The sequence below is a fragment of the Leptidea sinapis genome, chromosome 28 (genome assembly GCF_905404315.1).
Source record: "Leptidea sinapis chromosome 28, ilLepSina1.1, whole genome shotgun sequence".
NCBI lineage: Eukaryota > Metazoa > Arthropoda > Insecta > Lepidoptera > Pieridae > Leptidea > Leptidea sinapis.
In genome coordinates, this window is record NC_066292.1 from 2,152,421 (window position 1) to 2,165,132 (window position 12,712).

The 12,712-nt window shown below is 36.8% G+C and overlaps 1 protein-coding gene across 6 annotated transcripts in view; it reads left to right on the top strand.

The window, feature by feature from the left end:
• The window catches only part of LOC126973083 (endophilin-A), a 70,784-nt gene that overhangs the window by 33,407 nt on the left and 24,665 nt on the right, over positions 1 to 12,712 (top strand). For all 6 annotated transcript variants that reach the window (XM_050820211.1, XM_050820215.1, XM_050820213.1 and 3 more), the window contains exon 2: positions 11,369 to 11,452. In XM_050820211.1, coding sequence (XP_050676168.1) covers positions 11,408 to 11,452 — 45 coding nt within the window. In that variant the 5' untranslated portion in view covers positions 11,369 to 11,407. The remainder of the gene's footprint in view (positions 1 to 11,368; positions 11,453 to 12,712) is intronic.

The following is a 12,712-nucleotide window of genomic DNA, read 5'->3' on the forward strand; positions in this document are numbered from 1 at the left end:
TTCCAGTAATTTCACATGTTTACACATTACTGGTTCACGGCAGAAATAGGCGCCGTTGTGGCACCCATAATCTAGCCGGCATCCTGTGAAATATGTTGAGATAAATTGTCAGGCTACATGGAATGGACTATCGGGACTTTATCATTCTCGTCTATACATAGTATAATGAAGTCGCTTCGATTACATCTTTTATACTATTCAACGGATTTCATGGTGACAATCAGCAATAGGTAGAGTGATTCAAGAGGATGGCTTGTATGTATAAAACATTCATATTATAGTAAAGAAAAGCTGATAACTTCAAGGATTTGAAATCTTATGTCGTATAGCAATCATATTTTTGTGTGCTAAAATCGCAAATTCTTACTTAGCCTTACGAGATTGATTAAATTAATGTTAAAAGTCTTGTGTATCGTAACATCGATAAAAAATTCCATAAACCATTAATTCAGTCAGTAACCATTTTTATATTTTACATAATACTAGCTGACCCAGCAAACGTTGTATTGCCGATATTAAAATCGCGATACCAAAGTAACTGTTGATCGTAGATGGGTGAAAATTTGAAGTTGTATGTATTTTTTAATGCTGACTCATAATCAAACAAATTTAAAAAAAAATGTCAAAAAAATTAAAAAAAAAAACAAATCGTGTGGACCCTTAACATTTAGGGGTATGAAAAATAGATGTTGGCCCATTCTCAGACCTACTCAATATGCTCACAAAATTTCATGAGAATCGGTCAAGCCGTTTCGGAGGAGTACGGGAACGAACATTGTGACACGAGAATTTTATATATAAAATTATATCGAGCGATCCACAATTTTTTCAAAATAATACTTATATTTCACGCGGCTTGGTCGCGGGCCACAGCTTGTTTTTTTTATATAATATATGATTATTATTAACAATACTAAATCGTAGGGCTCACTTGATTGACTCACAGCTAATGATGAGTATTGGAACAGTTTCACCAACTTAACAAAATATTTATGAGAATAAGTGACGAAACGAGGAATTGGTTCTCACGATGTCAAACAGCTTCATTTTAACATAAAAGGCATTTATTTTCTCAAAATTGATTCCTTTAGAATTCTTTTTGATGTCATTTCTAATATACTAGATACTACTACCGCTTCGGAAACAAATGGCACTCTGAGAGAGAAGAAGCGGCGCACTAAAACTCTCCCAGCATTCAATAAAAATATACAATATTGTACAGTCATTTCTTTCGCTGTAAAATAATCACAATTTAGACTCAGGAACAATATGATTTAAGTCGCCAATTAAACAATCCAGGGACCCAAAAGTCACACACATGAATTCCAACAAAATCGATTAATCCTTTTAGTCTTGCCATAAATACTGAAAAAAAAAGAAAAAAAAATCAATTGCAAATAACATTTATTACTTTTACAGTTTGTTATTTTAATACATAAATATATAACAATTTAAAATATAAAAAGCTTATTCGAAGCGGTCTCCATTGGCTGCAATACAGTTCTTTAAACGTTGAGGCCAGTTAACAATAGAAGCATGCACTCTTTCCATGGGAAAACTCTTCACTGCCAATCGTACGGATTGTTTTAGGGACTTCAAATTATCATGGCGTTTAAACCAAGCCGTACTCTCTAAAACTGACCATAAATCATATCCAGCGGATTAAGATCGGGGCTAGACAACGGCCAGTCTTCAGCTCTGATGAATTCCGAAACGTTCGTTGCCAACCATGACTGCGTAGACCGAGCTTTATAAATCTGCGCCGAGTCCTGCTGGAAGGACCATTCTTGGCTATAGAACATCGTGTTAAAGGGCTTTACTACCTTCTCTTGTCTCCGATGTAATGATTCCTTTTTCACAAAAGTATGGCTCAGTCACTTTGTTTGTTAAAATGTTAAAATTTCTTATCCGTAAATATTTTTTTCTATGACCTCCCTTTGGTACCGCTTCAGTAGTTGTTTCGATTTTACCACCTTATTCTTTTTAATTATCAGTTAAGAAATGACCTGTACGTCTCTTATAGGCTGCAAGTCCTAAGTCATCTTTTTAAATACGCGACACGGTTCTAGGTATTATCTTCACCTCCCGAGATAAAATCTTTTGCTTTCGAACAGGATTTCTTCGAATTCTTACCCACTTCTTACTGCCTCACTGCTTTGACCACCTTTTTCGTACGAACACTAAGTGGACGGCTAGATCTTTTGTGTCAAAAACAGAGGAGAGGTCTCATTGTACCTGTTAATAGCCCGGTACACAAACATTTTACTGATACCAAGCGTATGGAGAGTTAAAAAATTTCATTTCGCTCCATACACATACCTTCTTTGTGTAATGCAATCACACCGATTCGATTCTCTTTATCACCCCATTCCATTTTAATATCGCAAAATATTGTACAATGTATTGGCGCCAAAATGAGAAAACAATCATATAAAAATGACAGATTCCAAATTCAAATGTAATATTTTGTTTATGTTTAATTGTAACAGTATTTATGTCCGGATTAAGTATATTAAAGGGGAAGTAGTAGTAGACAGACAGACAGAGATATTGTAGCAATAAATGTCCAGCGTTTGGCCTCAATAACAATATTGAATTTCAAATTAGAAATGGATCACCATTGAATGCAGATTAAACTATTGATCCATTATAATTCATATCCAATGCGGCAGTAAAATAACTATTTGTCCAGTTTCTCGAACTGCTGTATAATCCTTATCAAAAGCTGTTTTATAATAATGCTAGCCCAACATCAAATTCACACCAAATTTCGTATACTTTACAAGCTTAGTCTGCAGGTTTTAACATTGTTCAGGCACAGTGGCATACAAACAAACATATTTTTATACTTTAAACTATACAGTTTATAAGGAGTAATAAATCAAATAATTCAGGCTACAAGGCCCATAACATAAATACCTATAGTCTAACATACATATTTCTATAACTTAATGTCTACGTCACATTTTCGCGGCGATGTGAGGCGGGGGTTCGGTAGCTTCCGGTGGTCGGCGAGGTCCACGATACTTGCGGAACACGACCTCCTTCGGCCAAAGCATTACGTCCAGGAAAGTCGATTTATGTTCTGTAGGGACGCGAACAACAAAAGCGTTAAAGTCTACTGCGTGACGCGTCACCAACTTTTCGACCCCCAAGCGGAACCTTGTTTTCTCCACCAAGCACTGAACAATGTCGGAGGCCTTGGTGGTGTAGTGAAAGCGAGAGACGTAGATATACGTCGCTAGGATTAGGATTACGGAACGCAGGAGCTGGATTTGTCCTATCGCTGCTGTGCCACATTGATTACGAAAATCTTATGATTGATCAACACAATGATCTAATAATATTAGGTAACCTTTATTATTCTATATTTATTTTTTTATGTTCATGCCACAACTCACTAACGGCTGTTCCCAATATCCAGTCTATCTCCGGTTGTGGCCTACTTCAGACAAAAATCGTAACTATCGTTGACTTTTCTCTCCCAATAAACTTATCGACAATAACTCACCTTATCCGTACACGGTGTATGTCAATGGGAGGACGTATAGCTTACCAGCGATAGAAGTTTGTATGGAAATTGCAAATAACGCGTCCCAATATTAGCCGATAAGAATTACTTATCGGGTATATTATTGACAGCTAATTATTAGTGAGTAGAATGTAGTAATTATCTCTATCTACAGATAGTATATTGGGAACGGCCGTAAATATACATGAGACAGCGAACATCCATATTCAGTCACTGAACATAAATTATTAATTCAGAGACAATGGAAATAATCTATAATTCAAATTTACATACTCATGAAACAATATGAACTTGGTATTGATGTTAACGCTTCAGTGAGTACAGAAGTCAGTGTTTAAATATTATATAGTTTCACTATTAATATTATTTTGATGACGTGTATGTACGAAATGAGGTTAACTTACTCTGTTATTAATCCTCGAATTGAATCCTTCTGAGATAGAAAAGTAAATAAAGACTAGGTCTATTTTTGGACTTGTTGCTAATATATTTGATTTTTGGTGTAAATGTGGGGTTAGAAGGCATAGTACCTATTAATATCAAACACTCAATCTTAATTAATTTATACTTCTAGATAGACTGTGAAAACGTCAAAAAAAAAAGGTTAAATAAAAATAGAGGTTGACAGTTAACCTCTATTTTGAGCAACGCAGGCTAACACAGTGACACACAGATCGCGTGTGTAAGACGTAGCTTATCACGCGCAGTAAAGTAATAAATATGGCCTGTATTAATAATTATCTAAGCTCTCAATAATGTATATGAAGTACGGTCGCACTTATAGGCCGATGACATGTCATGTACATAGAATTAATCATTAAACACTCGTTCTTGCCTTACGAAGCTAGTTTAAATACTACGTTCTCCTAAAAAAATGTTTTACTGGGTTACTCCGCGATTTTTACATTTATTTGAAAAACTATGATTCATATTTAACACTGTCACGCAAAAGATTGCTTCGATAAACTCAGTCATGCGATTCCCTATTCATGCACGGCTTGCTCGTATTTTAAATAAAAATACAATTATACAGTAAGATGTTATTTAGTACCTATTATTAATTGCCACACAGGTTTTACTGCGTATAATTTCTCCAGCACTTAATTATTTTAATCATTTTATTTACAATTTATAAAATATGTAACGATAGGCATATTGAGGTCAGAATTCTGTGGTGCTTTGTCGGGGAGACAGGTGCATTTTTTTTTATGATAATAAGGGAGGAGACGAACATGACGTTCAGCTGATGGTAATAGATACGCCCTACACAATACAATGCAGTGCCGATTCTTGAAAAAAACCAAAAATTCTGAGCGGCACTACAATTGCGCTCGTAACCTTGAGGCATAAAAGGCATTTATTTTCTCAAAATTGATTCCTTTAGAATTCGTTTTGATGTCATTTCTTATATACTAGACACTACTACCGCTTTGGAAACAAATGGCGCTCTGAGAAAGATGAAGCAGCGCAAGAAATGGCGAAAGAATAACATAAGATGTTAAGTCTCTTTTGCCCAGTCATTTCACTAGCTACGGCGCCCTTCAGACCGAAACACAATAATGTTTAAACATTACTGCTCCACGGCAGATATAGGCGCCGTTGCGGTACCCATAATTTGGCCAGGTTCCTGTGCAAAGGAGCCTTCCTCTGGTAAAGTAGGTATGAAAGTAAATTGACTGCACAACTTTATAGTGTGAATGTGAATGGAAATTAAAGAGAAATCTTTCGTTATCCTCAGATTGAGGGTGTACAGAAAATTGAAGGGGTCAATAGTACCAAGAATAAAACAGCTTGCATTGAATAAATAGTTGATAAGACTATAAGAAATAGCTAATAATGGAGATCCGCTATATTCACTATAAGCCACCGCCTGCAGCTAAATAAGGCGCAAATTCGGCCTCACGTGGAGTACTGTTCTCACCTCTAGGCGGGCGCTCCCCAGTACCAGCTTGCGGTCAAATGGAACCGCATACAAGGAAGTGCGGCTCGAATCATCGACGATCAACTCATCTCCGATCGGCTTGATTCTTTGGCATTGCGTAGAGATGTGGGTTCTCTCTGCATCTTCTACCGCATTTATCACGTGGAGTGCTCAGACGAGCTGTTCGGGTTGATTTCAGCGGCCGAAATCCACCACCGGGCATTACGTGCAAAGTACCACCCGCATCACGTTGACGTCTGGTATTCCACAACCGCGCGTTTTGCAAGAAATCTCTTTCCTCGCACAGCCACTTTGTGGAATCAATTACGGGCTGTGGTTTTCCCGAACAGATACGACTTAGGGAACCTTCAAGAAAAAAGCTTACTTCCACCTTAAAGGCCGGCACACATTTCTTGACGCCTGTTGTTGCGGATGTCCATGGGCGGTTGCCTCATCTCTCCCCATCCCGTGAGCCTCTTGCCCGTTTGCCCCCTCTTATATAAAAAAAAATTAATGCCTACCCCCTTGAGTTGTAATTGGTACGACTGCTTAAAGATTGTGAAAATAACTTCTTTAGGCTCACTTTAATTGTGGGTATTGAATAAGACACAGGTGTCACTGTCAGCTTTGTCATGCTCTTTCGGGTAAAGTGGGCTCGGATTGAATAAGGGAGCGCGATCAGTCAGAGAAAAATTTACCAGAGTAATATGTGCCTCACTTCAAATGCGTGGGTTCAAACACACCGTTTCTATTTCATTTATATATCTGAGGTTCCGTATAGCCTTTAATATTTCTGTGACGATAGATGTCGCTATTGTCCTTTTACCGGTTAGCGGAAATTATATTTTCCGGGTACACTTGATGCTAAATTTAAGTAAGGCCAACGCTTAAGTGTTTTATAGATACTAATAAAGGCCTCGGCAAGGATCTTATTAAACTTAAGCACATAAAAATTATTGGCGTATCTACATGATATTGCTTAAATTATTATTTTCTGTTAAAAATGCGGTATCGATAAATATTTGACAGAGCATGAAATAATGTTTTTTTTTAATATTTTGTATTACTCATGAGTCATGCGGGAAAAGTAGTATCTTGGCACTCGCTGTTGCGGTTGAAAAAGAGCCGTTGTTTGAGTGCGAAAACTTTACTTGTCGCACGCAAATTATATTTAGATAATAGTGCTAAAATAAATAAAATAATAACAAAAAAAACACAATCGAAATATCAAAACTAAATTGAGGTTGACGCGTCTGGCAGTTTCATTAAATAAATAAAATTATTATTTAAGATACACAAGTTTAAAGTTTTTTAACTCAAGCGAATGAACGCACTTGCTTCGCTCTCGTGGGCAATCGACAACTTGTCGCACGATTTGCACAGTTTAAAATTATTAGATAGTGCAAACGGACAAAGTGGTACTTGATGGTACTAAGAGGATACCTTTGTTTATTGATATAATATGCATTACCAAGGCCGTTGAAGTGACTTCTTTAGTTATAAACGATAGCTGAAACATAAATTTACTTTACGGAAGCCCCATCTAGTGCGTAAACTACCATAGAAATAGCTCTACGACTAGTTCGGACCGTGTTGTCACGGATACGGATCGGAGTCTGATCGGACGTAGTGCGAAAGCGCTCTTAATGTTTCTGATCATAGAATTTACTTACTCTCGTTAGAAACAAAAATAAAACCTAGCCTAAACTAAGTTTCATTATCACTCTATTAAAAAATATCAATGAGGCAACAACGTGACATTTTTTATAAATATTTCGTATGATTTGTATATTTTTCTAAAAATAACATAATAGTTCTTCTGCATATTAATCAAGAGTTTAAATCGTCATATACAAAAGTAAATAGACATCATACAGATTCCGGTCGACAGAAGAGCCCGATATAGGTTAGTTACTGGTGGGTGAATCCCCTCGTTTTCAACGTCAATGATGCGTTATGCTGCAATATTATCTGTACCTGCTTCAAGTATTTGGGTTATTGTAGAAATTCTATCATGTACCCCGAACGATATCATTCGTTTAATAAATTGAATTGGTATCAATGCATCAGATATCGTCACAGGGTAAACGCATTGTGATCAATTTTACCCTAAAAGTAGACGTCATTAGCTGCGGTAATAAAACCTCCGAATCTTAGTACGTAGCTAGGTACATGTAAGGAGGTATATTTCTGGTGGAGACTATCGCTCTGCTCCAAAATTGTAAAAAATTTTGACAGAATATTATATATTATGCGGAATACATATTATTCTTGACCACAATTTTTGCAAATGTATCTATTCTTATTCCTTTGTTTGTTTTTGGGTTGACTGTCTGCGTGAATTTAGCTAAAGTGGCAATCTGACAGTTAAATGAGATTTTGTTAGCTCAGGTTTTCTTGTCGAAACATTATTTTAGTAAATTTTATAAAATTCGATTCGATTCGATTAGCCTTGTATATTGGCACTATAACATGAACTGTTTACAGAGTCCCACAAAATCAGAAATGTGGCTTCGTAGATTTTTTCAAATTGCTTTTCTGGTCTAAGGCTGAGATCTATAGAGCTTATTTAAGGTTTGCCCAGACTTTAATAATCTTAAAGTTCGTTTTTATAGTCAATTGACATCTGAAAATATGCTGAGCTATAAAGCTAAGGCAGCCCAATGCAAATGTCAAGTTCGCGTTTTATCTCACTCAGCTAAGTTTTACGTAAGTAAAGTCTGAGCAAAGTCTAAGCACACTCAGCCTTAGTTCTGTGTAAGAGCTTGCATTAGTAAAATGTTCTTTTTTGACACAATAAGAGCGCTTTCTCACTACGTCCGATCCGACTCCGAACCGTACCCGTGAAAACACGGTCCAAAGTAGTTGTAGAACTATTTCTATTGTAGTTTACGCACTAGATCCGGCTTCCGTCATCCGATTTCTTTCCATCAACCGCTAGAAATAGTTCTTATTAATTAATACTTGGTGGAAACCAAAAGGTAGGTAATGTCATGTTATTCGAAGCCTCCACGCGTCCACGGTGCAATGAGTGGGCGTGGGCGTGCGACCTACGTCGTAACACAGCGCGGGATAAAGGTCAGATGTCGCGAGCGGAGCTGATTGCCAATTTAGTTAACGTTAAAGCCATCTTTATCGCATCTCACATTGTCAATTAAACAGTAACTATATCTTTAGATTACCAGACATAAACGCTCGTGTTGGATTCACTGCTTTGTTGCTAGTCTGAGACATACACTTTCGAAATTCTATATTGAATTTCGATTTGAATTGTGTTTCTTTAAGTTAAGATGTGAGCATCGTAGAATTATTAAAGATAAACATGTTATTCCAAAAGGTATTTTTAGAGAATACCTTAGAAATGTGATATAAATTTTTAACATTAATAACTATTTAATAGAGAACAAGGTGGTAGAATCCCCCACGACGCAACAATGGTCATTTTGTTTCCGGAGCAGTTGTAGTATATTACTATTAATTAACGTCTATACATGAAAAAGAATTATAAATGAATAATTTGAAAGAAACATAATGACTTTTACACTTAACTGTCCGCGTCAGAATCCAAAAACTGAAGCTCTTAAGTAGGTAGGTACAAGCCGAATTTCGCCTGAAAAGGAATCCTTTAGATATTGTTGGTGTCTGTTAAATCTCTACCACTCATTAGGAAGTAAATGGCAGATAGAATTTTTTGGTAGTGATAACCGGTAGGTATTTAGGGAACTTAGTGCCTCTACCTACTAGACAGGCACGAAGCTTCCTAAAAACATACATTATGAAATATTGTTTCAACGCAGATAGTACTTCGTGACAAGACATTTTTAAGATCACAATAATGCTTCTCATGGGAAATTCTGTACATTGATTGATCGTCTTCTTCTCGTTGTATTCTCACGCGTAATCCTTATTCATTTTTTTAAGAAAAAAGCAGCATGTTACGCATCATATTTAACATGAGTTATCTGCCAGTGAAAACGGTCCAGCTGTTTCTTAAGTTAGCCGGTAGCAATACAGAGAAAATATCTGTTTCCGCAATTAAATACCTTTTATAGACCAAGTTAGTGACCCTGCCCACTCGGGCACTTAGCTAGAGGTCCCGGTTTCGAATTCGAAGTCAATATAACTGGGTCCACTTTACATGAGACAATAAGTGTACAGTTTTTACAATGGAAGAGGGGAGTAACAAGCATAGCTATCACCTGATGTTTGTGATCACCACCGCCCACATTCTAATGTAACACCCGAAGAGTAACAGGCACACATAATCACGAATTACGTATTGATGTACGTATCTCCTTGAGGACCACGGACCTCTTGGAGATATTAAGACTGAAGGTATCACTGCGCGTTCTTGATTACATAACTTGGTGTCACATATCGATCGGCACGCGTGGCAACATGCCAGTAACAAAATACTCTGCTCGAAAACTTAGTTTGAACCACATCTGTGCGGCCTTTACAGAACCAGCTAAGGCCGTTATCACAATACCGACAGGGTATCTATGTAACTTACTTTTAAAAAATTTCAGAAGGAACATATTGTTTTATAATATATTCTCCAACATTTTTTGATAACTATCTATGACTCAATGATACAGATTTTTTTTTTCTGTCCGCTAAATGTTGAGGACGGGCAATTGATTGCACAAATGATGACGTAATATTGGATCTTATGATATTAATTATCTTAATATATATATATATGAGATTTCCACGTATATAGTCACTCATCACGATATCTCTGGAACCATAAGCCGTAGAGACTTGAAATTTGGTAGGAATATTCCATTTGCCGAGTAGAGGTTTTTACGAAATTCCACCCGCAAGAGTTTTTTTTTATTATGAACAGAACAACTTCTGTCGGGTCAGCTAGTAAGTTATAATCCTTTCAAGGTTAGAGAGATAATGGCCGCCATTTAAGTGGCATCGTATTTACTGACACTTCAATAATGAGTACCGACGACCGCCTGTTGATGTGACGCAGTCCTTCATATGACAAGGTAAAATAGAGTTCCTCACTGCACACGCTATTCAGTATAAGTCATAATCGTATGAGAAACGTCTAGGATGGTCGTTATATCCGTCGGTTGCAGTATTATTCTAAACCCATGGTCGGATTTGGTACGGCCGGACACCATCGGAGGGTCCCGTAGGCGCCTCACACCAATTGGTCCGGCGTCGTACTCAGTACGGTCCCGGCGGGTATAATAACAATCAAATGAAAATGCGACATACTATCGAATATGGTCCGCCACCAGACCGCACCGATGGTTCGGCCGTATCAAATTCGATCTTGTGTAAAGGGTATAAGCGTTAATGTAGATCGGGCGCAGGACCGCAGACCTTACATAACCCCTGACACTCATACATCAGGTATATTTGACAAAGTATCTTCAATAACGCCATTAATAAAACGAGTTTTTATCTTATATGATACTAGCTGCCCCGACAGACGTTGTTCTGTAGATAGTAAAAAAACAACTGTTTTATATTTCAAAACATCAAAAATTATTTCGTAAATATGCTCCCTATTGTTAGAATGAAATTGTTTCACAGCGGAACTGTCAAACCGTGCGTCACTAAATTCTCTCATAGAAAATATGTCCATACAAAACAAATATTGAAAATAAAAATATTTATGGGTCCCAAATCGAAATATAAACTACCCTATCTCTCAAGTTGGACCAAACTGCACTCCATGAAGTAATCACCATTAAAATCCGTTCATTAGTTTAGGAGTCCATTGAGGACAAACATTGTGACACGAGATTTATATATATTAAGATGTGACAAAAATATACATTTGGAGACATTATTGTATATTAAACTATTTTCGAATATTATTATATACCTATACCATAGCGTTGAATTTCTACGAAAACCGGTTTTAATAAATTCTTAATTTTTTTTTCCAGATTTAAATTAAGAAATAACCTCACAACGCTAACGCTATCATGGCTTTCGCCGGGCTCAAGAAGCAGATCAACAAAGCTAATCAGGTGAGCTTAATAAATATTCTTGAACGTTATTTGTACCGCAGCCGGCACCGCCTTCGAGATTAAAAGCTTTAGAAGAAAACCCCTAAGTTTATTAAGCGGTCTCGCCGGAGCCGACTTGGGAAAAGTTTCAGATGCCCCACAAGTGATATAATCGCAATTCGTCAAAATTATTTCTCACAATTGTATTATTCACGAATTTTCGAATTTGTTTTATAACATTGTTTTCTAAGTTTAGTGACAATTTTATAATTGTGAATGAAGAGACACGAATAGAAGCTCTGAGTTAACCCGGGGCCAAGTTCTTCAACATAATATTATACCTATTCAAGAAAAAATATAATAGGTGATGAAAATGATGAGAACAACTTATGTCCATAAATATCAGTCGGAAATTAGTAACAATCTGTAACGTTTCTAATATGAAATTGGTGGAATTCTAGTACCTATATTTCTTATGGAAATGAAAAAAAAAACAATACGCAGGGTATGAAATAGAACCGAATGTATAAGAAATACTCACCCAACTACCTACTTTACCACACGTTCCGTTGTATGGTGCGTGATTTTAACTTTCGAATAATATACATAGTCTTGCCATAAATAATGAAACAAAGAAAAAAAATATTTCTATTTCAAATAACATTTATTACTTTTACAGTGTGTTAGCTTAATACATAAATATATAACAATTTAAAATATAAAAAGCTTATTCGAAGTGGTCTCCATTGGCTGCAATACAGTCCTTTAAACGTTGAGGCCAGTTATCAATAGAAGCACGCACTCTTTCCATGGGAAAATTCTTCACTGCCAATCGTTCGGATTGATTTAGGGATTCCAAATTATCATGGCGCTTAGAGCAAGCCGTACTCTCTAAAACTGATCATAAATCATAATCCAGCGGATTAAGATCGGGACTAGACGACGGCCAGTCTTCAGCTCTGATGAAGTCGGAAACGTTCGATTCCAACCAAGACTGCGTAGACCGAGCTTAAGACCCGGCGCCGAGTCTTGCTGGAAGGACTATTCTTGGTTATTGAACATGGTGTTTTTAAGAGGCTTCACTACCTTCTCAAGAATGGTATCTTGATACACTTGTGCCGATGTTTTGATACGTTTTTCACAAAAGTATGGCTCAGTCACTCCTTTATAGCTAATACCCTACCAAACCATCACTGAAGTCGGATAATTCCCACGTTGCACTCTGTCAACTAATTGGGAAGCTTCCTTAGAAGGCAAATGTTGCTCGATTGTAAAAAAATT